The sequence below is a fragment of the Lepisma saccharinum genome, chromosome 5 (assembly GCF_977018435.1).
Source record: "Lepisma saccharinum chromosome 5, izLepSacc3.1, whole genome shotgun sequence".
NCBI lineage: Eukaryota > Metazoa > Arthropoda > Insecta > Zygentoma > Lepismatidae > Lepisma > Lepisma saccharinum.
The window spans coordinates 3538535-3565215 of NC_139233.1; the positions used below are offsets into that span (position 1 = coordinate 3538535).

At 37.8% G+C, this 26681-nt stretch overlaps 1 protein-coding gene across 5 annotated transcripts in view; it reads right to left on the minus strand.

The window, feature by feature from the left end:
• Positions 1-3330: 3330 nt before the first annotated feature.
• Positions 3331-26681, minus strand: part of wnd (Mitogen-activated protein kinase kinase kinase 13 wallenda) — a 181141-nt gene continuing 157790 nt past the window's right edge. For 4 of the 5 annotated variants that reach the window (XM_083121995.1, XM_083121993.1, XM_083121991.1 and 1 more), the window contains 7 exons: positions 26031-26298; positions 24085-24314; positions 22162-22378; positions 19230-19448; positions 17023-17804; positions 11065-11326; positions 3331-9533 (listed from right to left, as the gene is read on the minus strand). In XM_083121995.1, coding sequence (XP_082978121.1) covers positions 9414-9533; positions 11065-11326; positions 17023-17804; positions 19230-19448; positions 22162-22378; positions 24085-24314; positions 26031-26298 — 2098 coding nt within the window. In that variant the 3' untranslated portion in view covers positions 3331-9413. The remainder of the gene's footprint in view (positions 9534-11064; positions 11327-17022; positions 17805-19229; positions 19449-22161; positions 22379-24084; positions 24315-26030; positions 26299-26681) is intronic. The other variant, XM_083121992.1, reaches the window with a different exon arrangement.

Genomic DNA, 26681 nt, shown 5'->3' on the forward strand with positions numbered 1-26681 from the left:
CACACTGAAAAGGAAAATTAAATTAACCGGAATGCCACGTTGCCATTTGAGACTAGATAAGGGAAGGTTCCAGATATTCACGAACTGGACTGCCGTTCCAGTCCATTTTGAGTCCTGAGAATTACATCATAATATCAAAATACCTGTTATGTAATTACAAAATAGTTTTTCAAACAATCTTTGTGCAAAATAAATTGAAATTAGGGACTGTATGTAACTTGCAGGATAATTAAACACCACAAAAGACCAAAACGCCAGAATAGTATCAACCTATATTGGGACATAAAACCCAACAAATGCTTTCCGATATCGATATCATGGTTATCGGCTGAAACCAGAAACCAATACATCAGCATCGGCTCAGCCCTAGTGCTAACCATTCAAATACCTGGGAGCATATTTCTAGAATACTGGATAATGGGCTTGACTTAATCGAAACAGATTTGCTTCAAATTGAATGAATGAATGGATGATTTGTTTTATTTTACTTCGAATTTCTTCCACTTTTGGTTAATTGCAAACATGAGAATGAATGATAAGATAAAATAGATGAACGGACAATCAGAAACACGTATGGACAGCACATTGGTCCTGGGTACAGATGGCAGAGCCTCGCGCGTCTGCACATTCTGGTGTTCTGGAAGGATCATCCTTCACACCCCTCAAATTGTGAAATTATTTTGTTTCTAGAATCCTTCCTAGATCAAGAGAACTCAAATCGTGGTATAAATTGACAATACCGGAAGTATCTCTGATTACTTTCAAATTCGGCATACTCACTAATTTTGGCCTCATAATCACGAATCTGCAGTTAAAAATTGGCGGTCACATCTAGAAATTGCAAAGGAACCTTGTCAATTACCGCTATGATTCTCCATACACTAACATGGAGACTATATGAAGACTTCTTCCTTTCTGCACAAATATCTTGCTACCAACGTTGCTCAAGTGTTGTGCAATAAGAGTGTGTTGATTTGCATGTGAAAAAATGGCATCTTGCATAAAGGTGGAAAACATGTTTGCCCACGAACCGTTCATGGTAAGGTTAGGTTAGGCAAGCATAGTGAAAATTAAGGGTGATTGTAAACATAGTTTTGAAACGCTAATCATTGCAAAAAATAGTTGTTTTCTTCATAAATGAAGGGTGTTTACTCCCTTCACGGACCCACTTTTTTTTTTTTACTTATTTTGCAATTTCTAGACGTGACCGTCAAATTTTAACTGCAAATTCGTGATTATGAGCCCAAAATTAGTGAGTATCCCAAATTTGAAAGCAATCAGATATACTTCCGGTATTGTACATTTGCTCCGAAATTGTTTTATATGCAGGGTCAGTAACCACTTAAGGCTCAGTTGGGCCTTAGGCAAACACCAAGAGATTTTTTTTTTAAACCACTGGTATTCCAAAAATTACATCTGCTTAGTTTTTTTCAGAACATTCATGTAAAATCTGTATTCTGTCTCAGGTATCTCTGAAGTAAGAAAACAAAATGAAGTCTCTGCGCAAGTAACGACTCGAGGGTTTGACCAATGAACTGAAAAGTGAATACAGCTAGCAGTCGTTTGCAGGAGCATGCATTGCTTCACCCGCTTGCTTCTCCCCTCTCTCTGCCATTATGCATGATCTTGCTCCCCAGATTCCCAGGGTAGAGTATGTGTGGGGTTTGCTTTCACTGTCGTCTAGATATCTGTGAAGGAAATAGGAATACGTAGCCACAAAACTATTGAACATATGCTCATAGGCTGATGTAATTTTTGAGAATTTTAAATATCAATGTTTTTTTTAGAAAGGATAGGAGTTTTCTAAAACGTCCTTGCTTTCGTCGGCCAAAGGTCCATTGCAGTGTATGCAAATGGTCATATTACATTTTACTATCACTAAAGATATTAAAAAACAAAATTTGTGGGTCTAAAAATACATAGAAAACAATATGGCATGTCACATCCTTCTACACTATGTGGAAGAAAGTCATTGGACACCCCGGTTTCAACTCTGAAATGAACTCCTCATGGAAAAGAGAGTACAGACGGGTATATATACGGCAGCAGGAGCCTTCTCAGATCATTCGCTGATAAAGTGACGGACAGGAAAGAGCTCACCATGTTTGAAAGAGGGATCATAGTAGGCTGCTCCATAGGAGGCATGAGTATACGTAGCATAGCGGATGCCCGACAGGTCCCTAAATCAACTGTAGCGTTTGTAATCAAGAAGTGGAAGGAAAAGGGACATTGCAGCAATGCACCACGAAGTGGAAGACCCACGAAATTAGACGACCAGGACAGGAGAGTGCTGAAGAGGGAGAGTTGGAAAAACAGGACCTGTCCCTTGCATTTGATTGCAGAAGAGTTTCAAAGTGCGACCAATTTGACTGTTTGGACCAAGACACTTTGCAAGATGGCCCATGTGCTCTGTTATCATGGTCGAGCCGCTGCCCACAAACACCTGATAACAAAAAAACAATAAACGGCAAAGACTACGCTTGTGTAAAGAGCGGAGAAACTGGATGGTGGAGCAATGGCGGAAGTACCTATGGAGCGATGAATCACGCTTCACACTGTTTCGATCAGATGGGAGAGTGTGGGTATAGTGATTACCCGGAGAACATCTGTTATCCGAGTGTGTAGTGTCCACAGTGAAATATGGTGATGGCAGCATCATGTTCTGGGGTTGTTTCAGCTGGCATGGCGTGAGTCAACTGGTACCGGTGTATGGCCACATGATGTCTGCGTCCTACCGAGATATTCTCGACAACTCCATGCTCCCCACGTTGTGGCGTTTCTATGGAAATGAGGAATGTGTTTTCCAGGACGATAATGTGACTTGTCATGTTTCCAGGGCTACCATGGAGTGGTATGCAGAAAATAATGTCACCCGACTGGATTGGCCTGCTCAGAGCCCTGACCTCAACCCTGTCAAACATCTATGGGACAAACTGGAGTGCCGATTGAGGTTGCGATCGCCTCGCCCTTCTACACTTCCAGGGTTGGTGACTGTACTGCAGGAGGAATGGCGGAATATCCCACTCAGTGTACTACATGACCATGTGGCCGGTTTACCACGACGAGTGGCTGCTGTCATCGCTGCCAAAGGCGGACTGACCTCCTACTGATTGCAAGAAAACTGATGGTATCCGCTGACATGTGGTGTCCAATGACTTTCTTCCACATAGTGGAGATTTGTAATGAAACAAAGATTTGCAAGACTGCAAACTATTATGAATTTCGAGACATTCTCCTGACTGCTGTAGGAGAAAATCTACACACTTCTCATGTAAAATTTTATTTAGTCATCTACCTACACAACACCTACGTTACAAAATTAAACAAATCTCGTGATTTAGCCAGGAATTTTTGGCATTTTATTTTTTAAAAATGAAATCAATATAGTACAACCTACAAGAATATTCAGTCTATGTCTTTTTCCAGAAACTACACTGAAATCATAAGTACCTTGGTACATGTTGACATTCTTTTCTGCACACAGGATATTCACTATTTGTGCCATCCTGAAAATGGCCACCAAAGTCTCTCATCTTTTCCAGGTGTGTCTGCCTGAGAATATTTCGGTTTTACCTTTCTTGTTTTAAATATAACGAGAAAGTAAATCACCATGCAGTGAAAATTGTCAACAACACCCAGCTACAAAGAACACCATCCATTATAAGTTAAAAAATACAAACTGTAATCTAATTAACATAAAAATAAGTGTTATTATTACAGGTCATGGAATTTTACAAATTTGTAATCTACTACCAATGGAGCTTTTTGCTTGCTTTTCACAGAGAATCTCGCTATTTGAAACAGCTTGCCTTAGACCGTTTCAAATACAATGTTTCAGTTTATATATGTATATTACACAACATTGAATAGCAAACGGGTACAGAGATGAAATTCAAATTACCACAACTTATGAGAAATTTGATATTTCAAAATCCTTAGAACAAGTTCAATCTTTTTGTGATTGGCCCGGTACAAGCTCATCTCTGAAAAATTAATAAAGTTCTAAACATACCTTTTTATCATGAATGTAAACATTTTTCTGAAGTTTCATTTGAGATCCAGATTTCCTCTCTCTTGTACTGCAAATTAAACTGCCATAGAATTTTTTTTTTTTTTTTTTTTTGTTTAAATGGGTAACAAATTGGTTGGATCTCGCAGCTATGACTTAAAATCAAGACTACCTGGTTCAAAGTTGAGCACTAATGCAGTCTTTCTTAGATAACCAGCATAGAAAGTGTGTATTTTACGAGGAAAAAATATGAACTGGAATTAGTTTAATTCTCTAAGCTCTGCATACAGAGAAGTACAAACAAAACACACAAGAAATAAAGTCTTGAAAATTCATGTTTAAAAAGAATTTTATTGACATTTCTCAGTTGTTTTTTTTTCATTGTTCTTCGCACATTGTTAGAAATTTAAAACATAAGGTAAAAATACAACAAATTTAAACATTTGCCTAATTTATCATAACAATAATAAGAAGTAATCTCTATTGCAAACAACTAATTTTAAAACATTAATACTGAAACTGTTTAAGTATCATTATTTAAAAACGAATGCCAATTTTTGTTTAAATAAAAAAGATGCTGTTTAATTTTTTTTTAAATCCCATGTTGTCAAATTGTGAGGTCTTGTGTACAAAAACGTCTACTACAAGCACGATTTATAACAGAAAAAACTTGATACAAACATTTTCACTTTATTTTCTTACAAGTAATTCCAATGTTATATAGAAATATGGAGCACCACACACAACCTCATTACAGACAAGTGCTCACTGTCTAAGTTACATACATGTATGCCATGGAAAAAGAAAAAGTTGCCAATTTTTTTCGTCACCCAAATATTTTTGTTTCACATTGAAGGTTTGTGAAACAGACATTACGTGTCACATAGAAAATAAATAACATGCACTAGTTCATTTTCAGAATGTTTTCTACACACACACACACACATATTTTGAAAAAAATCTCTATATTAAGGAATGTAACATAATCCCTTGAAAGTAGATTTTTCTTAAGTACAAAAAGAAAAGTTAGGACTAATATACATAAGTTCTATTTTTTTTATTGTTTTTACTTGTAACTTTGTACTGAGATATTTCATGGAATGAAGAAAAATTTACTAGACAACCTAACCTTACATTAATGATGCACTGATGAGTCATAACATGTGATTATATTTCATTCAGGACATTGAAAAAATAATGTACAAGATTTCATATTTGACTAATCTTACTAGTCAACATGAAAACTATTTCTAATGAATATGCCCACTGCAGCAACAAACACAAAATAAAGAGAGCTAATCACAAATAGCAGGCACTATTAATTCATAAATTATTAACGAGAGAGTCTCACAAATAGCTCAGTCACAAATCAATTAATATGTAAAAACTATGCACTTCTGCTTTGGAAGGTTGCACATGATTAAATTCGTTGCAAACTATAAAGCAATATTTCATTGTGAAAAACTTACTGCTAACAGGCGAAATATCTACAAGAAACTGGCAAAACCTAAAATTTTTCTGGTTTCAAAATCCCAAGCCATGTCACAGGGAAAACGTGGAAAATCTGGCAAGAACTTATACCGACAGGTATTTTAACTTAAATCCAAATTTCTACATTTTCACGGATTTATCCCTGTTGCACCAATCATCTACAACTGTGTACGATGCGAATATATGAAATATCTTTTGTTAAGTTGAATATGTTACTCATGGATGAATGAGAAAATCTCGCTATCGTTAATTACATGTGTAAAACAGCACCTGCCCAATAATGATCATTCGTTGCTAATTAAAAAAAAACTACTATAGTTATATGGCAACAACAAAACTATGAAAGCAAATCAACAATTTTTATCATTCAATATACAATACATGTTTCACTTTAGAAACTTGCATTTCCTTCAGCTTCACAAATTTTACCTCAATATATACGTACACATGCATATATTGAAAATATGTATATTACATAAATTGTGGCAAAAAAATGGGATTCTGATCCTCTAGGATTCCACTGTAGATTATTAACCAAATAAATTTGAGAGAAATATTTCATCTTTTTCGTTCCAGTTAATAATATTTAAAAAATTGGATTCTGAATTTCAATACTTTGTGGCATAATCATGAAATGAAATAATAGTATTTCAAACGTAATTTTTGATAGATGCATATTTTCCAACAAGCTACATGTTCTAGTATGTACAGGCCACAGAGTACCATTTCATGTTTACTATTTTACTCATAATCAATGTAGTACTGTCACTTCTCAACAAAAAGTTAATATTTGATACTTAGTAAATTCAGGCTCTTTAAATTATGAAAATCTCTGCACAAAATGAATTTCCTGAATAATTACTGAACTCTATACAACATAACCAACAAATTAATAAAAAAAAAACTATCTTCATAGCAAAACTTAGTATCTTCCTCCTCATCAACTGAACCCGTTATATTGATGACCAGGGAATAGATCTATATGTAAATACATATTTATGTATGTAGCTGAAATCAGTCATATTTTGTATTTATCTCTTCGCATCATGGCATGTACACTCGAAAAATTCAGTTTTTATTTTCCATATTTGTACGTATATTAGGTTCTGGCTCGTATTTTACATATTTTAGTTATTTTCACATATTATTTCCATATTTCAGAACATTTCTCAACATATATTCCATATTCGTGCAATAACTACATGTCCCCCCTATGACCAAAAGAGTTGAATAATAGGAATAATTGACAAAATCCGAAGCGACGTGAAACAGATGAAAGTTTCGCAACCTTTTTTATACCCTCCAATTGTATTAATTACAAGTTTTCTGTCATCCAAACAATGTTTTTTTTATGCCTCCCAACTGTGTTCTTTTGATATTGCAAAACACTTGAAATTCCTGTTTATTTACAATTGTTGTCAACAATAGAGAATGAGGGCTCAAGCATTGGATCCTGGTTGTTACAAACGTTCCTTTGGCCTCGGTGGAAGAGTGTCCCAAGTCGAGCAGCCCATTGCTAACCCCATCCTCGCTACTATACTTGTGCGCTCGACAGCGCAGCGCCACAAGCAATGATTTTGTGGCACACCTGCAGGATTCGCTTCTGGTTTCTCTTCAAGACTGTCACAGTAATAGTTACAATGCCGAGACTGTATTTTATGTAGCTCGTGCAGTCTCTCATATTATTAAAAAGTTAAATTTTTAGTTTTAAGTCCATATTTTGGTGAAAATAACTAAATCAGTACATATTTACTATATATAAATCTGTTCCCTGTTGATGATCATTAACCACAAAGAAGTATACACGCTGTACATCAGTGTGAATAAAAATACATTACATCACACACAATAAATGAAAGGAAATTAATGAACGATGAGAGAAATCAATGGATGAAATGGCAAGCAATACAAAATGGAAGAACCCTGAGAAAAAACGACACTGAAATGTTGGCGAGATGGTTCTCATCAAAAGACACGTTCCGGAATATTTCATCCAGAGCACGAGGCATTATCTCCAAGTTATCATATTCCCTGTTGTAAATGTTCATTGTTTTAAATTTGTATGATGGTGTCGTGAAAGCAAGTAAATTAGATATTAGTGAAAGTGGTAATAACAAATATGATGCAAAGTGGAGAGAATGTCCTGCAACCCCTGAGGGTTCTTGTCAGAGCTAGACCTCATCATGAGAGGGTTGCATTTCACTCCTGATGAACCACAAGTTATAATGGCTATGCAGAAGCCGTTTGCCTTTGGAGCGACGTTTGATGAGTCTGCATCGCAGGAGAAGGTATTTGATGAGTCCGTGGGCCCTTTGGTGGACAAGGTACTACAGGGATACAATGCCTATGGACACACGGGAACTGGAAAGACTTACACCATGGGCACAGCACCCAGAACATACAAGGACTATGATAACTTTGAGCGAGGTATAGTGCCTCGTGCTCTCGATGAAATATTTCACAAGGTGTCTTCAAAGAAAAAACCTCATGGATGCAGTTCATCCATTTTAAAGTCTTAAAAAAGTACATAAAAAAATAAAGCAAAACATTTTTTCTTGTGGGGAGGGGGTTGGTTTAGGCAAACCAAGAAAACAATACATAAAAACAGTTGGGTCCAACAGTTTCTAATTACTTCTGAAGAGTGTTTTTTTTGGGGGGGGGAGGGGGGATGTGATGAATTCTTGATTGCTCATGTAATAACCACACACTTGCTAACATAATCAGTGCATCACTAATTCTCTTACATATACATTGACAAGTACACATGCACACACACATATATACACAGTATAAAAAATACTTTAAATCGTCTCCCTCAGATGCAAACACAAGTCTTAAATTCAGTTATTCATATTAATCAAAACAATATTCTGCATAGATTGCCAATATTATCCTGAAATGAAAACTTGTATCCTTGCCATGAAACAAACAATGCCCCCTGCAAATCAAAAACTTCCTTTATCCCTATGTTTCACCTTGAAAGCAGCAAATGACAACCACGGAAATCACTCACAGGATGCTCTAATAATAACTTTTACATTTTCGAAAGATATAATACATAAGTATCTCGTAAATTCACGTAATTAGTTTTATGCTCGACACAAACTGCAACGAAGTGAAGACCTGGCAGGTTATGCATTAATATCTAGCTCGAAGGTTTACGAAAGGAAAAAAAAAAGAACCTCACACGTACTGAAGACACAGCCAGCAATAAACTCCATTGGCAGTCAACCACGGTACATGGAGTATGCATGATCACACACGCGCACAAGAAAAATGGAATAGAATATCTAATTATGTACATAGTCAAACAATATTCTAAACCAAAGAGAAAAATACCAACTTTCACGAATTAACATGCAAATATTTCACTAGTCTACATGATAGTGGGGTAATATATTTTTAACCACTTTAGGGGGGGACCTTGTTGGTCCTTATCTTTCATCTATATACAACTAACACTTTTAAAACAAGTAATATCTTTATCTGCAAGATACCTGAGGCGAACTCGAAATATTTTTGGATCTAACATGAGGAATATCTAAAGGAAAGATTATTTTTTTAAACAGTTAATACAAGGCATGTTTCTTCACATAACACAGATTCGTTAAGGAACAGTCATTACAATATTGCATACAAGTATATATAGAAAATATATCCTTTCCCTTTCCAATATCCTGTTCCTGAAAGCACAATTTCAGTTTAATACTTTTTTTTTTACTGGAATGTCGATTATTCCCTGTATTATACTCACTATTTTTTCTTCTTATTTTTTTTAGAATTGTGTCCTCAAAGTACCTTAGCTGAACAAAGTAAAATGTCCCGTCATTCCGAGGCTGAGACGTCAAAAGAACAGTGTGGTTTACACATTACGCCTACCCTAATACACACTTCTATTATGCAATTATAATTATTACCAAACCACAGTCTCCGAATTTGGGGATTTTGGAAGCTGCGTTGCTATGGTGACATCACTAACGTCGTCCGACTCTGAATCGGAGCTGTGCACTGCAGCTGCAATTGCAAGATATTTCTGAAACAAAAAAATTTCTGAACTTTATTACAGAAGTGGTAATAAACTCTTATTTCAGAAAGTAATTATTCAGTAGCAAACTGAAAATAGAAGTATCCACTTATGGTTTTTATTGATTGGTTGAACATACGGACAAACAGAGAATAATGCAACCCCTGGCCGCGGGTCCAGGCACCAGAGCCTCATTGACAAAGTGAGATTAACTTTTGGGTGCCTTACCAGAAGATTGCCCTATACACACCCCCCATCCCACTGAAAGTCTAACACGGGACCACTCCTATAAAATGCGAGAACACTAACTATTTGATGACACAGGCGACCACGTTATTCCTAAGTCAATTATACATTCAATCTGTTCAATTTCAAAGATATTTTGAAAAAATTGAGTTTTTTTTTTAGTTCTAATTACTGACTGAGTTAATATCTGTTTGAAGTTGCTTGTTATAATTTCTTTATAATTTTAAATCATAATACACAAACATTAAATAATCACCAAATTGTGTTACTTGCGTCATTTACGTAAATAGGTGTACAAATAATAAACAAGTTCCGATGTGGATGGAGACAGTGGTTACGGAAACTAATCTAACAAAAAATACGTAGGCACATTCCGTGTGTAGATTACCATATTTACTCATGTATAATGAGCACTTCTTTTTTTCCAAAATTTTTGCCCCAAAAAACTGTGGTAGGTATTATGCACGGAATAATTTGGACAGCCAACATGAAACCATACAGGGTCATTCCATGATTCTGTGACACTTACATTGATCTTTCATGTTTATGGAATCCTATCATGTTGTATATCATTGTAAAGCTTAAACTCCACACTTTCTGAATATGGCCACAGTATTCCATTCAAGATGGTGACACTAATGTGCAATGTGGTTGAAATAAGCTCATCACAAAATGAAGGAAAGTTCTGATTTTTATGCTAATTTGGATGGAAAAAAAGATAAGGAAAAAGAAAATAATAATTAAAATGTATTACTGGCCAAATAACATGACATGTATGGAGTGTGTAAATGTCTTAATGGAAGAAATCTTGTGCTACTATCTGTTAGTTTGAGTGTCCTGAATGTGCCTGGTATAGATAAGTTAGTGATGGAAAAAAAAAATCAAGTTTTTTTTAGAAAAAGTAAAGGAATGAGCTAAACTCTTACACCAAAGTTAGATCCTAAATATAACCAATATATATTGCTCCAAAGCACCAATAAAAGCTGTGACTAACGTTACCACATCGTGGAATCTTTAAGACAATCTACAAGACCGGAATTGAACTTCGAATTATGTTTGAGATATAATTGTTGTCGCTTTTCCCCCTCAAAAATCTGGGTGTGCATTATACACGTGTAAATATGGTAATTACCATATCTAAAGTCCCATAACATGAATAAGTTTTCATTATCCTATTTTGCCACTAGCATCTGCCCCATGACAGGAGTCACCCAACATGAACAAACCTTTCAACCACACACGAAAACATGAAAAAGAAGAAAGAAAATAAAAAATATTATTATCCAGAACATACCTGCTGCTTCTCATGCTTCAACTGCTGCATTTTCGCATGGAGTGCTTCTGGGGGCAAGGAACCAATCTCTTCCATGTGGCGAGGGAGATCTGGGTTGCTCTCGAGTGTTGATCGGAGGCTGGATGGAGCATGGCTGTACTCGGATGTGTTTTCTTCATTGTCCTCTTCTGAAAGGTTGCCTTCGGAACTGAAAGTCGACACAGAGGCAATGGTTTTCACTGAACGTCTCATTTTGCTGGGTGCTATTGGCCGCCGGGCAAAGCTGAAATAGGGTTGGAAATTTCAAGATTACAAAAAAATATGAATGACTATGAATTACATGAAGTTGCCCCATTAAGAACAGCAAGAGAGAGGTGTTCGGAGGTTAGCACAACGATACATATGTACATGTTTACGAGTTGAAACCAACATTTCCTGCAAAGGTTGAACCCTCCAGTCTATGTCCGAAATGTCATTTTAAGTGTCTGGCAGATTCTCATCGAATGTTCTGATTTTACTCTCCTCAGACAAACTATTAACCCTCCCAACTGTTTATCTTCCATGTTGGGAGATGACAGTGTTTTAACCAATGTTTTTAGCTTTTAGAAGGACTGCCCTCCTGCACTGTCTGAGGAAGTTTTCATTTCTTAGACTCGCCTTACCTTTCTAATGGGTTGTGCATGTCCCTTACAACCTTGCACTCCAACCCATTCTCAAGGAATTTTTACACCCGTTTTTAATTCCCAGATAAGGGTTTTATATAAAGGAATTTTCCCATATACATTGAAGGGTGCAACATGACCAACACACCCAAAAAATTTAACCTATTCATTCACAGTTCAAAACCAAGTATCCAGTGACAATCAAAACCGAATTATTGGTAACAACTCATTTGAAATCTGCTTATAAATTCAGATATTTAAGAGTAACACCAACAAATACAAATTACATTACTAGTAGATTAAAACAGACATAATTCAGGATATACATGTTATGCCTCCATACTAGGGCTGAGCCGATACAACTTTGAACTGATATCGATGCCAATACTCTCACCGATACAGATACTTGTAATATTGTATTTTAAAATAACAAAGGCTATTCGTGTTAAGGGGAATAAACAATGCAGTTGATAATATAAGATGTAAGTGAGTTACTAAAGTTATATCGGCAAAGCTTACTTGGTAAATGTTCTATTAATTTCAGTAGCCTCTGTCACAATCCACTTGCCATCGAGTTTCCCAAGTGGATGGTGGCAGAGGCCACCGAAATTAATAGAACATTTACAAGTAAGTTTTCGTGGATATAACTTTAGTAACTCGCTTACGTCTTATATAACAAAGGCTAGTTATAGAGTCGTACTAACTCATCACATCACATTACTTTAATTACATCAATTAACACCCAAATTATTCTCATGAGTTCTTTTAAGTGAACTCTGTAGACCCAGAGGATGCAAAGAAAGTTTTGTTACACCAAAAAACTCTGTGGATTGTCTCTCTTCTTCATTTTCAAGTACATACTATTTATTCTTGTCGTTTGGGTTAACCTGAAGAGGGAGAATAGAGACGTAAAACATTTGCAAATACAGTTATTAAAATAACGCTCATTTGGCAGAGTCTGTTTATGCTATGAGGTGCATTCAAGTTCTCCTATTCTTTTCTTCATTACTAGAAGCAGTTATAGATGTGAGAGTTCTTTCAGAAGAAGCATCCGTTCTTGAAGGTTGATGAGGCCACATGACAGCACGAAACGGCCCATAGGAAGCTAGTGGTGCTATCTAACAACGGACATGTTTTTGATACTGGAAATGACATCACTTACAAGGGTCGTTCAAGGTTGACCGGGACTTTTATTTCTGCAGAGGAAATAGGTAGCAGAAGAAACACCAAAATATGTCAGTTTTTCAAAGTATTCTCCGTGCGCGCCGAGGCACCGTTGCCATCGTTCTGGCAGCTCCCGAATTCCTTTGGCGTAGAAAGAACTTGGTTGTTGTCGTAGCCACTGGAGGACATTGCTCTGCAGTGCTTCGTCTGTCGTGAATTTCTTCCCTCCCAGATGGTCTTTAAGGGGTGCAAACAAATGATAATCACTGGGGACTAAATCCGGACTGTAGGGGGGATGGGGCAGAACTTGCCAGCGCATGTCGGCCAGAGTTGTTGTTGTCAAATTGGCCGTGTGAGGGCGGGCATTGTCATGGAGAAGAATGACATTTCCAGACAACATCCCAGGTCTTTTCTTGCGAATGGACTTTCGTACAGCAGCACTCAACAATGTGGAGTAATACTGGGCATTAATCGTGCTCCCTTTGTCCAGAAAATCCACATGGATAACGCCCTTCATGTCCCAGAAGACACTTGCCATGATCTTTCCAGCGGACGGCTGCATTTTGCTTTTCTTGGGGGGTGGGGAACCTTTATGCCGCCACTCCATGCTGCGTCTTTTTGTCTCTGGGGTTGAATTGTGCAACCATGTTTCATCACACGTGATGATGGATTGCAACAATTCATCACCTTCTGCTCAAAACCGATTCAGAAGCTGTTCCCAGACCATCCTGCGTGTCCACTTCTGATCGAATGTCAGCTGGCGGGGAACCCACCTTGCACAGATTTTGCGGAAGCGTAAGTGGTCGTGAATGATTGTCTCAACACTCCCGACACTGATATTCACCTCAGCAGCAATATCCCGCACTGTTACTTGCCGGTTCTCAAGAATCATTTGCTCAACACGTGCGATATTCACTGGTGTGACTGCAGTCGGGCGAATGTGTCCATGCACTTCATTTGTCACCAGCTCCCGTCCTTCGCGAAACTGCTCACACCATTCGTACACTCTTGTCTGCGACATCGTTTGTTCACCATACTGTGCTTGCAATCGTCTGAAAATCTCAGCTGGTTTCATTTTCTCCTTCACGAGAAATTTGATTACACACCGCTGCTCCACAGCCACAGACACACTGCTTGCCGCCATGTTCGCTGCAACTGCTGCGCATGCGCGAAATACGTCATGCCGGGTGCTAGTTACTCGCGAAGGAATACATTACGTCACCCGCACGTTTCATCATGATCCGGCTATTCATCGATTTTTTACATACGAACATTTGAACGACCCTTGTACATCGAAAGAAGAGCGTGTTATTATCCATTTTCTTCAGCTGTGTGGAGTAACACCCATCGATATTCATCTTAAATTGACTGAGTCATGTGTGGTGGTGTCATGGACGTGAGCAATGTGCGTTCCTGGGTCCGATAGTTCAAGGAATGTCGAACATCATATGAAAACAAACCAAAGGAGCCTCGTCCACGGACCAGACGCCAGTTACTTCATTGCTGAGAAAAGGGATATTTTGGGACAGCGAAAGACATTATGATCACGCATTGCTATCCTAAGGGTACCACAATGATGGGTACAAACTATGAAACTGATTTGAGGACCAAGTTGCTTCCAGCATTGTGAAAGAAATGGCCGAAAATGGCTGAAGCTATGTTCTTTCATCAGGACAACGCACCTCCTCATTGGGCGGACATTGTTCAGCCGCTCTTCATGGAAAACAAATTTGAAGTGAATCACATGCTCCGTCCATACTCGCCTGACCTTGCACCTAGTGATTTTTGGCTTTTCCCAATGCTGAAGGACTTTCTCCGGGGCCGCACATTTTCCTCTCATGCTGCTGTTGCATCAGCAATTTTCCAGTGGGGCAAGCAGACCTCTAAAGAATCGTTCGCGGCGGCCATGCAATCATGGCGTCGACGTTGCGAAAAGTGTGTACGTCTAGAGGGAGACTATGTTGAGAAGTGAATGAAGTTTCATATCTGTTGTGTAAGTTGTTTATGAAAGAAAAAATAGGAGACCTTAGAACTTGAATGCACCTCGTATATCGTGCATCATTTTTTGCAATAAAAACAAGTCGCTGGGTATTGGCTGGTGCCAAAAGCACACACAGAAGGGAAGACTACATGGAAAAATTGTTTAGTCCTCAACCTTCTCCTCCCCACTTGAACGTAGTACATAAAACAAAAACAAATTCCAGAGCGACCTTCATCCATCTTTTCCAAGACCTCTGCAATCATCTGGCCCAGAATTATAGTAATGCTGGTTTAGGAAATGTCCATCTTTCTTACCCCACGAGTTTGCAAGCAGGAATTGGAAATGAATTAGTTCTTTTATTTCCACATGGCCTTTACCAGGTAGTTACATGTCTTCGAGAAGTTTGGTCCCAGCTTTCCCTTTACTCATGCCTTTGATCTTGTCAATCAACTGTTTCCCAGGAGAGTGTGGGTTTGTCCAGCATTTCTCAGAAAAACTACATGCGGAACTTCTTCCAACCTGCCACAAGGAAGGGTGAACAAATTTTGAAAAGGACAAATGTTGCTTTTGACCTTAGTTCTAGAAACTCTGAAACAATGTTATCAGATGGTATCAGTGGAAAAATTTCAGCCGATACTTACTGATACCACTGGTATCGGCCGATGCCGATATCGGTTCAGCCCTACTCCATACATAAACTTTTATCCTCTCGCATATTATCCAAAAATGTAAAGAAAATATGAAACAGTCATTTTGCCTCTAGATTTATAACGATGAGTAACTTAAAATTCAAAGAGATTTTAAGAAAGACATGTGGATCTAAAAGCAACGAAACATCAGGTGAATGGATAAGGTTAGATAATACTGAATTGCATAATCTCCACTGATATCTTTAGAATCATTACATTACTAAGACTGCATTGGGTAGCCAACATAGCTTGCATAAGACAGGAGAAAGTTTAGCAGGAATCTTGCTGGGGAAACGTTTGGTAAGGCCAAGATTAAGATGTGGATCCAAAAATGCAGACAATTAATGATGTAATATTGACAACATGTGATGTGAATCATCATCATCATTATTATTATTATTATTATTATACAAAACAACCTAGGTACTTGTGCACAGTTGGTGAAACCAGATGTTGAATTTCAGTGTTCAAGATTCGTGGTTGCAAGCAGTGGCATATTCTGAAAATTTGACCTGGTTTACCACAACAATTCTTATTTATTATATATATTTATTATATGTAATAGAAATAATATACCAGTGCAGGCATGGATGTATAATAATAACAGAAGTCAGACAACTTTGAATTTTCCAACAATTTATAAGTGTATGAAAAAAGTTGGTTTACTAGCAGTAAACCAGATAGCATGAGAATACACCACTGATTGCAAGTTGCTATTAAGTAATTATTTATGCAACTATGCAGTGCATATAATGGTGATATAAGTTTAAATATTTTTATCTTTGACAAGACTTCCGACAACTCCCAAGCAGTGCAGCTTCTGGTCCACACTGCACCTCAGGACAAGGAAGCAGCAGAAGAGTGTACTGTGGGGAGGCATACTTGGATTCATGGAACCACCTTCTGTATCTTCTGCCATGATTACAAAGAGACACACTTCACCATTATGAATCAGGTGATGAGAAGTTTGCCACTGCACAAATGTGTCCGAAGAAGCTTCCATTCTACATGGTCTGATGATTAAATCTTGAAATATGTGGGTTCCGAAACTGAGGGGGGCAAGGTGCCAAAACGGGGGGGGGGGGCAAAAACAGTATATTTTCCTTTGTAGATAAGGTTTAGCATAGTGTAGGGGCAAAAGTGGGGGGAAACTGCCCCATCCCCAATCGCCGCCACTGATTACAACTATTACAGTTCTTGACTTCTTTCTGCTTATTATTTTACGTCACTTTTCTACCTCTTGTGTTGCAGACCTCCGCAGCAGAGTGGTTATCACAGTGTGCTAAGATGCCAGGGGTACCGGGTTCAAATCCTGGGTGTTCTTTTTAATTTCATCCTATCATTACTCATACTCGTAATCGCGATTAGCCAAAAGTGGCAGAAAAGTGACATACAATAAACCAAATCAATCTACTTCTTATGCTAATGAAAATGACACATTCATTCTACACTACAGCCAATCAGTTTGACATAAATACTGTACCTTCTTCTGCGGAGAACATAATTATCACTGTCCACTGAGCCTTCCTCATCAGACCAAGTCTCGCACAAGTCTTCCCTGCTTGAACCAATTCGACTTGAATCTTGAGAATCCAAAGTCTCTGAGCTGTCTCCAAGACCTTTCCTGCCAGATGCACGTCCCAAGTTGAGTCTTATCTCACTCACAGCTTCCACACTTTCACTCGACACAATCACTCCCCGGTATTCTCCGGAGATATCACCCCTGCACCTGGGAGACATCATCTTGGATGGGAAGTCCGCGCCTTCGCACAAGCTGCGCTTGCGACCGAGTCCAGTTATGGAAATGTCGTCAATGTTTCTGTTTACGTTAACGATCTCGTTCACTTTCCTACCGAGCATCTCGAGATTGTCGTCACTACCCTCGTCCATGTCTTTCACCGGTGGCACCGTGGGCACGTTGCTGTTAGACTCGTCCAGGCTAGCCAGATCGGCATCGCCTCTCATGCAAATCGGGCACGTGCAGACTGCCTCGTGAGAGTCTTGATCTGCGGGGACTCTGTTACCGTTCAGGCTCTCCCCTCCGGGAGTCACACTCATGTTAACTTGTTCGTTCATTTGTCTTTCGTCGCCATCCACATTACCTTCCCTGTCAATTGCCGGCAGGGTCTGTAGCGACAGCTGCAATCTTCGGGTTGCATAATAGGCATTCGGGCTGGTGTCCGTTTCGCTGATCTCCATGGGTTCAGTCTGAGTTTCACAGTCCACCAAATGGGAAGTTTCACGAACTGAGGTTGCATTTCCAGTCTGCAGAATAAATTTACATCATATAAAGCTTATACATAGCATGGCATACAATTACATTAAAATGTTTTATCTTCGGGCCATACACAAGTAACTGTTTCTAAGTAAGAACATAACTTTTTTTCACAAAGTCTTTTCATGCAATGTGGACCTTAGAGCAGAAATTAATAGGTCAAGAGGAATGCTTGTATAATTCAGCAATACATCATTAACTATTATATTAATTAGTTCAATAATAATAGTAATGGCCTCCTCATCATAAAAAAATAATTATAGACGAAGAAAAAATGAGAGTAGATTTGATCCAAAATCATCAGTTCAAATTCCAAGCCCTTTTCAAGATGGATAGGACATCAAGGTCCCATCAGTATATGAGTAACATTCACATAATTTCTCCAGAGCTGTTGTTGCTACTTCATTCCTGGTTTTCTTTTAGGCAAATGGAAGTATGATGCACAAACACAAAGTGTGTCTACAATAAGAACTGCAGAGCTACCAAATTATTTAAGGAAATGTCTTGCATTGAAATTTGATAACTTTGAATTGCATAGCATAAAAAACAACACAATATTATTAGGAACTGCAGCTTTCTTGGTGGTGTGATTTGAACAAGTGTTCTCGAACTAACAGACAGGTTAGATTGGCATCAGCGTTCAAAATTTCAAGTACATACATTTCCTTCATCATCAGGGACTGTCTTGAGACTCCTCTCCATCATCCTCACAGACACTGTCTCTAATTCTACATTCCCTGATGAGAGCAATGTATGCACTTGAAACCTGGCTGTTAACCCAAGAACATTTCTTCAAAACAAAATTATTACACATCAACAGATATTTCTAGGTAGGTATTAGATGTTCTAGCATGAATCAAACTACCAAGCTTTCTCCCATGTTATTTAAACCTCCTGATCTATGACATACTTGACTCCATATCCCCTACGTGGAAAATTTCACCTTGCAATTTTTCGCCTCGATTATTCTGTAATACTCAAAAGAAAAGAAAACACTTAAAATCATAGCACAAACATGGTTGAAATTCACTTCTTACACAAATATGTAATAAATACAGTCAACCTTTATGGTGGAGTGGGTAGAACATTGCACTACAATGCCAGAGGTCCCAGGTTCAAATCCCTGTCAGGCACAGGTGTTCTTTGTAAGTATCTCATCAATGGTGAATCATCACTCATCCTCATCTTCACGATTAGCCAAAAGTGGCAGAAAAGCGAATTAAAATAAACCAAATCAATCAATCAATAAATCCAGCTAACTTTTATGAAAAAACATATCTGTTATGACAATGAGTCACCCAAAATCAATAAGCAAATAAAATAATTTTTCCACAAAGAAAAATTATATGGAATTAGAATTGTGTAAGAAGCGAAAATACAATACATAATAAAGGAAATCCTTTTATGGAGCATACCTTTCTTTCTCTGTTGGGGCTTGCTTTAGGCGACGTGAGGTACGTGTAGCTGCCAGAGCCTCCTATGCTGCCAGTGCGACGATGCCGAGTCTTCCGAGACTTTGTGATTGGCTTCTCGCTGACCAAGCTGCTGGAAGACGTGTCCTTGGGTAGCTTCACGACAGACTCAGGCTGCGCTTCTTTGTTCAGTTGTGTGTACAGCGATGCCTTGGGTGGATCCTATCGATAGTATGAAGGGAGTGGGTAAGAAATTGCATGTGAAATAAAAAAACACCACTTTGCATACAGAGAGATGGAACTTACCACTCAACCTAAGCTAAAATTCAAAGAAAGCCAAAACAAAACAAGACTACACAAACTCTCAATTATCCTACATACAATAAATCCATATTTGAGATCATACCATATGAAATTTTTGCTGATAGTAATAAAGTAGTTTACAAACCCAAGCATATGATTTACACTTTTTTCATATTTTCAAGAATTAAAAGATACATTATTAAAATAAGAAAAGCAAGGTTCGAGTAGGTAAGGTAGGTAGGTGAGAAAAAGAATAATAACATTTTATTACAACTAAAGGAAGAAAGGCAGGTAGGTAGGTAATAGAGTACTGCAGAGAGAGCATTTTGCTCAAGCACCAAATAGTTGGCACGGATGATGCTAGATAGTCTTCTTCGCTACCTGCAAAATTAATCAATATTCTGAATAACTTTTAATTTTTACAATTTTCAAACATGGGAATGCAAGAGCACTGGCAGCAGTTCATATTGATTACGATTATTGTGTAAGTATTCCACTCAAATTACATGCATCACTTTACCAGAGAGTTTATCTTCAAAATATTCAAGAATTACATCAGAATATTAAAATACCTTTGTTAAAAACAATAAAATACACTTTAGTTCTTCCAAGCTCAACTCTCAAAGTTTTTCTTTATTTGATGATGATTCAGAGATGGAATCGAGAGCTTTAAGAACTCCTAGGGCTGGTTGTTTAAACATCACTAAATGGAGATCAAATTTGATCTATGATCCGAGAATGAACTTAAGTTCCAGATTCTATCATGTTGTATAAATAGGTAACTGTCGATTTGTTGATCTTAGATCATATCCTGATCTTAGGTCAGAGAAATACGTTTGGCAACATGGCAAATCCAGACACGTTGCTAGTGTTCCTGTGATTTTGCCAATTGTCCAACACTGAACAGCAAACATTTTAAGGTTGGTTTTGGAAAATGCATGTATTTAATATTTAAATAAAGAATAAATCTGAGGTGCTGGATGTAGTAAAGTGTTTATCGTGCTGTTTGTGTGTTTTTTATTGTTTTCAACAATGTTGCCGGCACGTGAAGTAAGAAGTTTCTCACTGTCATATTAAAATACCTGTAATGTAATCACAAAGTACGGTTTTGCAGTTCATTTCACATCATTTCTTGACAAAACTTGGTAGATTTGCAAAATGCACCTACACCTTTCAAAACCATGAAAAATTAACGCCACAATGTGTTCTCTCACATTTTGTGTTTTTGTCAAAAACGAAATATGCATGTCTCTAACAATAACAAAGTAACTAAAGAATACTGGAACCTTTCTTCCCACAAAAAAGCTTGGTGATTGTATGTAATACTAACAAACATGACACAAAGCAACGACATACCAAATGAAGCATGCAAAGCGTAACTAGTTCAAAACCACAAACATAAATCCTACAATAAATTATGTATGTATGTACACACACTACAGTCCTTAAATGCTGCACACACTACCTACAGAAATGTTGGATAGGGAAAACTGATACAATCCTCAAATTAGACAATTTCCGGAAGAACCTTACTAACAAACATGACAATTGGAATTTTTGCAATTAAATAACTTGGATAACAATGATAATAAAAGAATGTAACCTTTACTTTCAAGAAATCATTCAAGAAGAAAACTTTTGGGTAACCTACTGAAAGGCATCATTGAAACTGTGGAAGACAGTTGGCATGCATCTTCCTTCCCCACAATAATCACAAAAAAAATCACAGTATTTCCCACCAATAATTCTATAGCAACTCAGCTAATACATGCACATTAAATAAGTGCCAGTAATAAGATCAGTGCTTGACTGAACCTACCATGGACCTGTAATATGCTCCAAATGTTGTGCACTAACCAACTACTACAGCATTTTGGAGTGCTGGCTGACACACATTTGAGCAACAGCTTTTCCTCTAGCACTGGTGATCCCAGTTTGCTACCCCATATCCCCATATTGTCTTCAATTAGCTCACCAATTTTTCTCATGCTGCTGGGGTAACACTCATATTCTAGCGTTCCCAACAAGCATTAAGCCTCAATGTTCCTTTTCTGCCACTTTTGGCAAATTCAGAAGATGACTGATGAAATGGCGAAACTAATGAAGGGGCCACTCACACAGAACAGAAATACCTATGTGGGATTTGAATCCTGGACACCTGGCATCATAGTGCACTGTGTTAACCAGTTTGCCACTGAGGTCGGCACATGGAAATAATATACTTCTGTGAGAAGGGAAGAATTAATTCCTTGTTTTCTAGCAAAGTAAATTCAATTCTGCATTTGGACTGCTGATAAATTTGCATTGTTTATTATGCTCATTCTGTGGATAGATGTTGGCAAGCAGAGACCATTGTCTGCTACATGAAGCAGCAGACATGAGCTAAAGAGAAAGGCAAATTCTCATTGGCTAGCATACTGTCAACACGAATTGAGTAGCATGTACATCCAAACTGGTGGCATATCCAACTGCCGTGCCGGTCACATACAGCCATTATACGTGCAGAAAAAAAACAGGTGGTGAAAACCTTCATTACCGCTGCATAACTACACCAAAGCTTTTACGAATCGACTCCTACTCTTAAAGCACAATCGCACGCACACACAGTTAACACGACAATCGTTCTTCTTACCCTAGTACCATAGAGGGGGTTTTCTCTTACCCCAGCTGCCCATTTCTGTGGAGATTCTGGACTCGTGGTGCTCTGTGTCTCAGGCGATGTAGGAGTGGACTGGTTTCCGGTCGGGAATGATCTTCGTTTCCCAAACCTCTCGTGGGCCTTTAAAAGTGGCTTTGCGATTCGTTTCCTATTCAATTTGTGAAGGTAGCACAGAGATTGCTTCTCTCGCCTGTGAACAAGAGAATGACAACATGAGATGTATTCTTTACCAGTAACAGAATCAGTCGAAAGTGGTATCAACTCAGTCCAAAATTTTTACTGATATACAGTACCAACAACAATACCAACAATTGTTTACAGCAACAATTCTTATTTATTGTATATATTTATTACATACGCCCATCTAGGTTAATTAGATATGATAGAAATGAAAGACCAATGCAGGCCAGGCCATCCCCCCACCCTTCGAACTATGAAATATTTAAGTGTGAACCTATAAAAAGCTACGAATATAACACTATTTTTCAAATTTATAAAAAAATCCATTTTGTTCTTGCATAAATGAATGTGTTTGTTGTGTAGAGAGACAGATTCCAGAAGTATGCAAAATTGGGTAGTTTTAGTTTTATAAACATTGATGGAAGGCTACCAGGTGTCCGATTTAGTCGGGACAGTCCATTACGTTTAATCCCTGTCCCAACTTTTTTCGATCTGCAGTCATGATGCGAAACTTGTTTTTTTTTTATTTTGTTAACTCACATTTAGACATATTCATTACTGTAATCATAATTGGTAATATGCAACATTTAATTTATAAATATATTATTTTCTGCTAATAGAATTATGACTGTTCATTGTTGGGATGAGGGAGAGGTGTATCGGTGAGTTGAATTTTTTTCTGTTAATTTGAACCAAAGGTTGCAACTCTACAATATGTCTATCTCTAGCTGTAATATTGCTATACCTTTGGTGGTCACATCTAATACTCCAACAGCATTTTTCCGACTACTGTGGCAGAGAGGTTAGCAAAGAGCACTATGACACAAGGGGTTCAGGGTTCGAATCCTAGCCAGGGCATAGATGGTATTTGTGGGTGTATTCCTTCATCAATTTCATCATCATATCACCGCTAATCGTCACGGTTAAACAAACTTGGCAGAAAAGTAAAGCAAAATAACCCCATTCAATCAACCTCGCACCATTTCTGACAGGACCGCCGTTAGGAAACGTCAGGCCCTGTGCGAACCATACAAGCAAGGCCCTTATATTGTGAAAAGTGAAAATATAGACACATTTCAACCACCCACAAAGTTTGGCAATCTGTAGAGGGTATCAAGACAAACAACTTTTCTGAAGAAATATTTGATAGGCATTGTTTTGGCACCATCAGCCCTCGAAAACATTTTTTCTTGCATCGTTTTCGAAGTGGAAATTGCTAGCTTCGGGATCCTTGGTTGAGTTTGTATAGAAGTTGGAGGAGGTATCAACATTGAGACAATGCACTACGGGGAATTCTTAGGTAAATCACCCTAGGTGACGGGTGCTTTATAACATTTAATTAACTGAAGGGGTCATCATCCCCCTGCGTTTCACCCTCCACACTTTGTGGAGATGCTTGTCGGAGATAGCTGATTGGGTTAGCTTGTTGGAGCTAAACGAAGAGACTTGGAATTACATGAGAAAGCATTTGGAGATGCAGCCAACGGAAAATTTCCACCCTAGAAACCTGATGACTTCTGCATGGAAATTTTGTATTTCTGTTACTTGTCTTTTCGTGTAGTGGGCATCACACCATTTGATTTCAATAGAAGCTGACAACAGAAGTTCTGTTACCGCATTTCCCCGCATCTCAGTGGACGATATGCTTAACTTTTCCAATATTTCCTGGTCAGGGAAGACTGCATTTCTACCACAATTAAGACAAACAGTGCTTACATCTTCAAGTCCTTCTCTCGTTGATCAAGTTGCAACTGCACAGCACTCAACTCCATGTACAAGTCATGGGTTTTATTCAACTTCCTCTCGTAATGCTGTCGAATGTCTTCTGCATGCTTCAGCTCCTCCTTCCGCTTCTTGATAAGCTCCTCCTCCAGGTCTTGGTTCAAGTTGCTCGTCTTGCATCTCATTTTCTGCATATGTTGTTGAATCTCTTCCTTCCAAGTAGCCTAGAAACGGAAGATAAAAATTAGTCAACTCCTCCAGAAAAATTACACCGAAACTCGTGTGTAGAGTCGTGAGTGTAAAATTCAGTTTTCCCATTAATACATTTTACATTACTGCTCTCACATTTTGTTAAAATATGACACTTATGGATATGTTCTTAATAAGAACTTTTGTTTAAGTACTGGCTAAAATTTTTAATCTCCTCAATGTTTCGATGATATGTTCCATATTTCTATGTGACATCACCGCTTGAAAATATGTTACTGGTATATCCTTTTGTGAGACAGAGTAACTTTTTGTGTTATTGTACATAAATTGTACCTTATTTTTTCATGTATGTCTTTAGTTTAATATTTATTGTATTTTATGTTCTATTTTTGTGTAATTCTATGTGATTTCTGTATTGGGTAATGGTTTAAAAAATGTTTTATATAATCTGGGACAGAAACCTATGTAGGTGTCTCTTTTGTTTGTAGCATATTTTTGTAATTAGAAAGTGATTCATCAGTGTTTGATCTGTGTCCTTGAAAATTGTAAGGAAGCAAGGATTTCACATGGGGAAATAAATATTTTCTGGAGATTGTCGACAATTGAAATCCAAACAAACTGTAAGGTGTTGTACATACATCTTGGTATGGTAGTTTGGGGCACAAGCTAGACTTATGCTACCATAGGTATGCCGATAGTCATGCATTGAGGTTGTGTGTTATAGTTGAGCCAAGACACCAATAAAGCGAAATCCTTAGATTCATTATACTTGTAATAAATAAATAAGAATCCATTTCATTTTATCTGCAGCAGTAACGTGTTTTTATTTCTCTGCGCTGTGAAATATTGTCGCAGCCTAACACTAACTGAGAGAAGTCTGTGTACTTCAGCGAGTCTAATCGTTCACCGCAGAGCATTATTCTGTCATTATTAAATATAATACAACCACTGAATACCTCGCTAATAATAGTAAAACATATCATCAATATACTGTACATACAGCTTTCCCCCGGATCCAATATAAAAATCTCAAATCCTGCATCCAATGTCCAAAATATGAAATCCTGAATCCAATATATGAAGCCTACATATCCAGATCCATCAGGAACAGATATCTGAATCAGAATCTTCAAATATTTAGATCAGCTATCTCTAAGCAATATGGCCATGAGTGGATTAAGACAAGATGATGGGGGGGAAGTAACTGTGCGTGCCCAAGGGGGATTAGTCCCCCTTTGTCTTGGCATTTCTAAAACGTTAACTCCAAATGCTGGAAAATATGGGAAAATATAGGGCAGACTGCCCCCACCCTTTTGAAAACCCTGTGTACACCACCAGGGGGCAACTGGTCCTCCTGGGCCATCCAAACATAACAATAGTAGTCATTCTCTCTCCTCGATATTTAAAATAAACACCATGGTCCTTTCTTTACTATTTTTAAGTCATAAGTTTAAATTATAGCAATTTCTAGGTCATTGAAAGTCTTGCTCTAGCAATCACCTTCAGGAAAGGTATTTAAAATTAACAATAAACCTAGCAGGAAGTAGCTAAAAAATAAAATCATCTGTCACCATAAACCCCCACCCTTTTCTTTTTGACCCAGTATTCAAAGGCAGGAAAAGATGACAAATTGAGGAATAACTACTAAAAATGAGTATAGGTACCTCCCCCCTTTTTTTTCCAAACTCTCTCACTCATTTATGTGGCTTACAGTACTATTAATGATGTACCTGTTTTTCATAATACTGTTCCGTCGGATTGCACGTGATCTCAACAGCTGCAATTTCCAGGTGCATCATAATGTGCTTGAAGGAAGGCCGGTTGCTTGGCTTCTGACTCCAACACTGCTTGATGAGAAGACGGAATCCATCAGGACATGTCTTCGGGATAGGGAGATGCAAGGAGTTGCTTCCAACCCCATAAATAATTGTGGATGAGCCAATATCCTTGTAAGGAGTCTCACACGTCAGCATTTCCCACAGGACCACTCCGAACGACCTAAAAGCACACACACTATGTCACTGCTGTTTATTAGGGATATGTATTGGATGATATATGCATATCGGTTTATTGATAAAATTACTGATCCAATATATCTACAAATATCTTATAATTTAGTGCAATATTCTGCCATTTTGTTATACCTTATATTAAAGCTGTGCCGATAGCACTTTGAACCAACACCCATGCTTGAAAATTTTAACAATTGCAAGTTGTTCAAAACATTGATTAATATTAGTGGGTGAGTATATAACTCCAATTATAAGCATTAATTTACCAGAAATTTGCTTTAAAATATTAAAAAAATATCTCTTTTTGTAATCACAAAATATAGTTGTTTTTTATTCACATTATATTGGTGCAAAAGCAAATAAACTTCG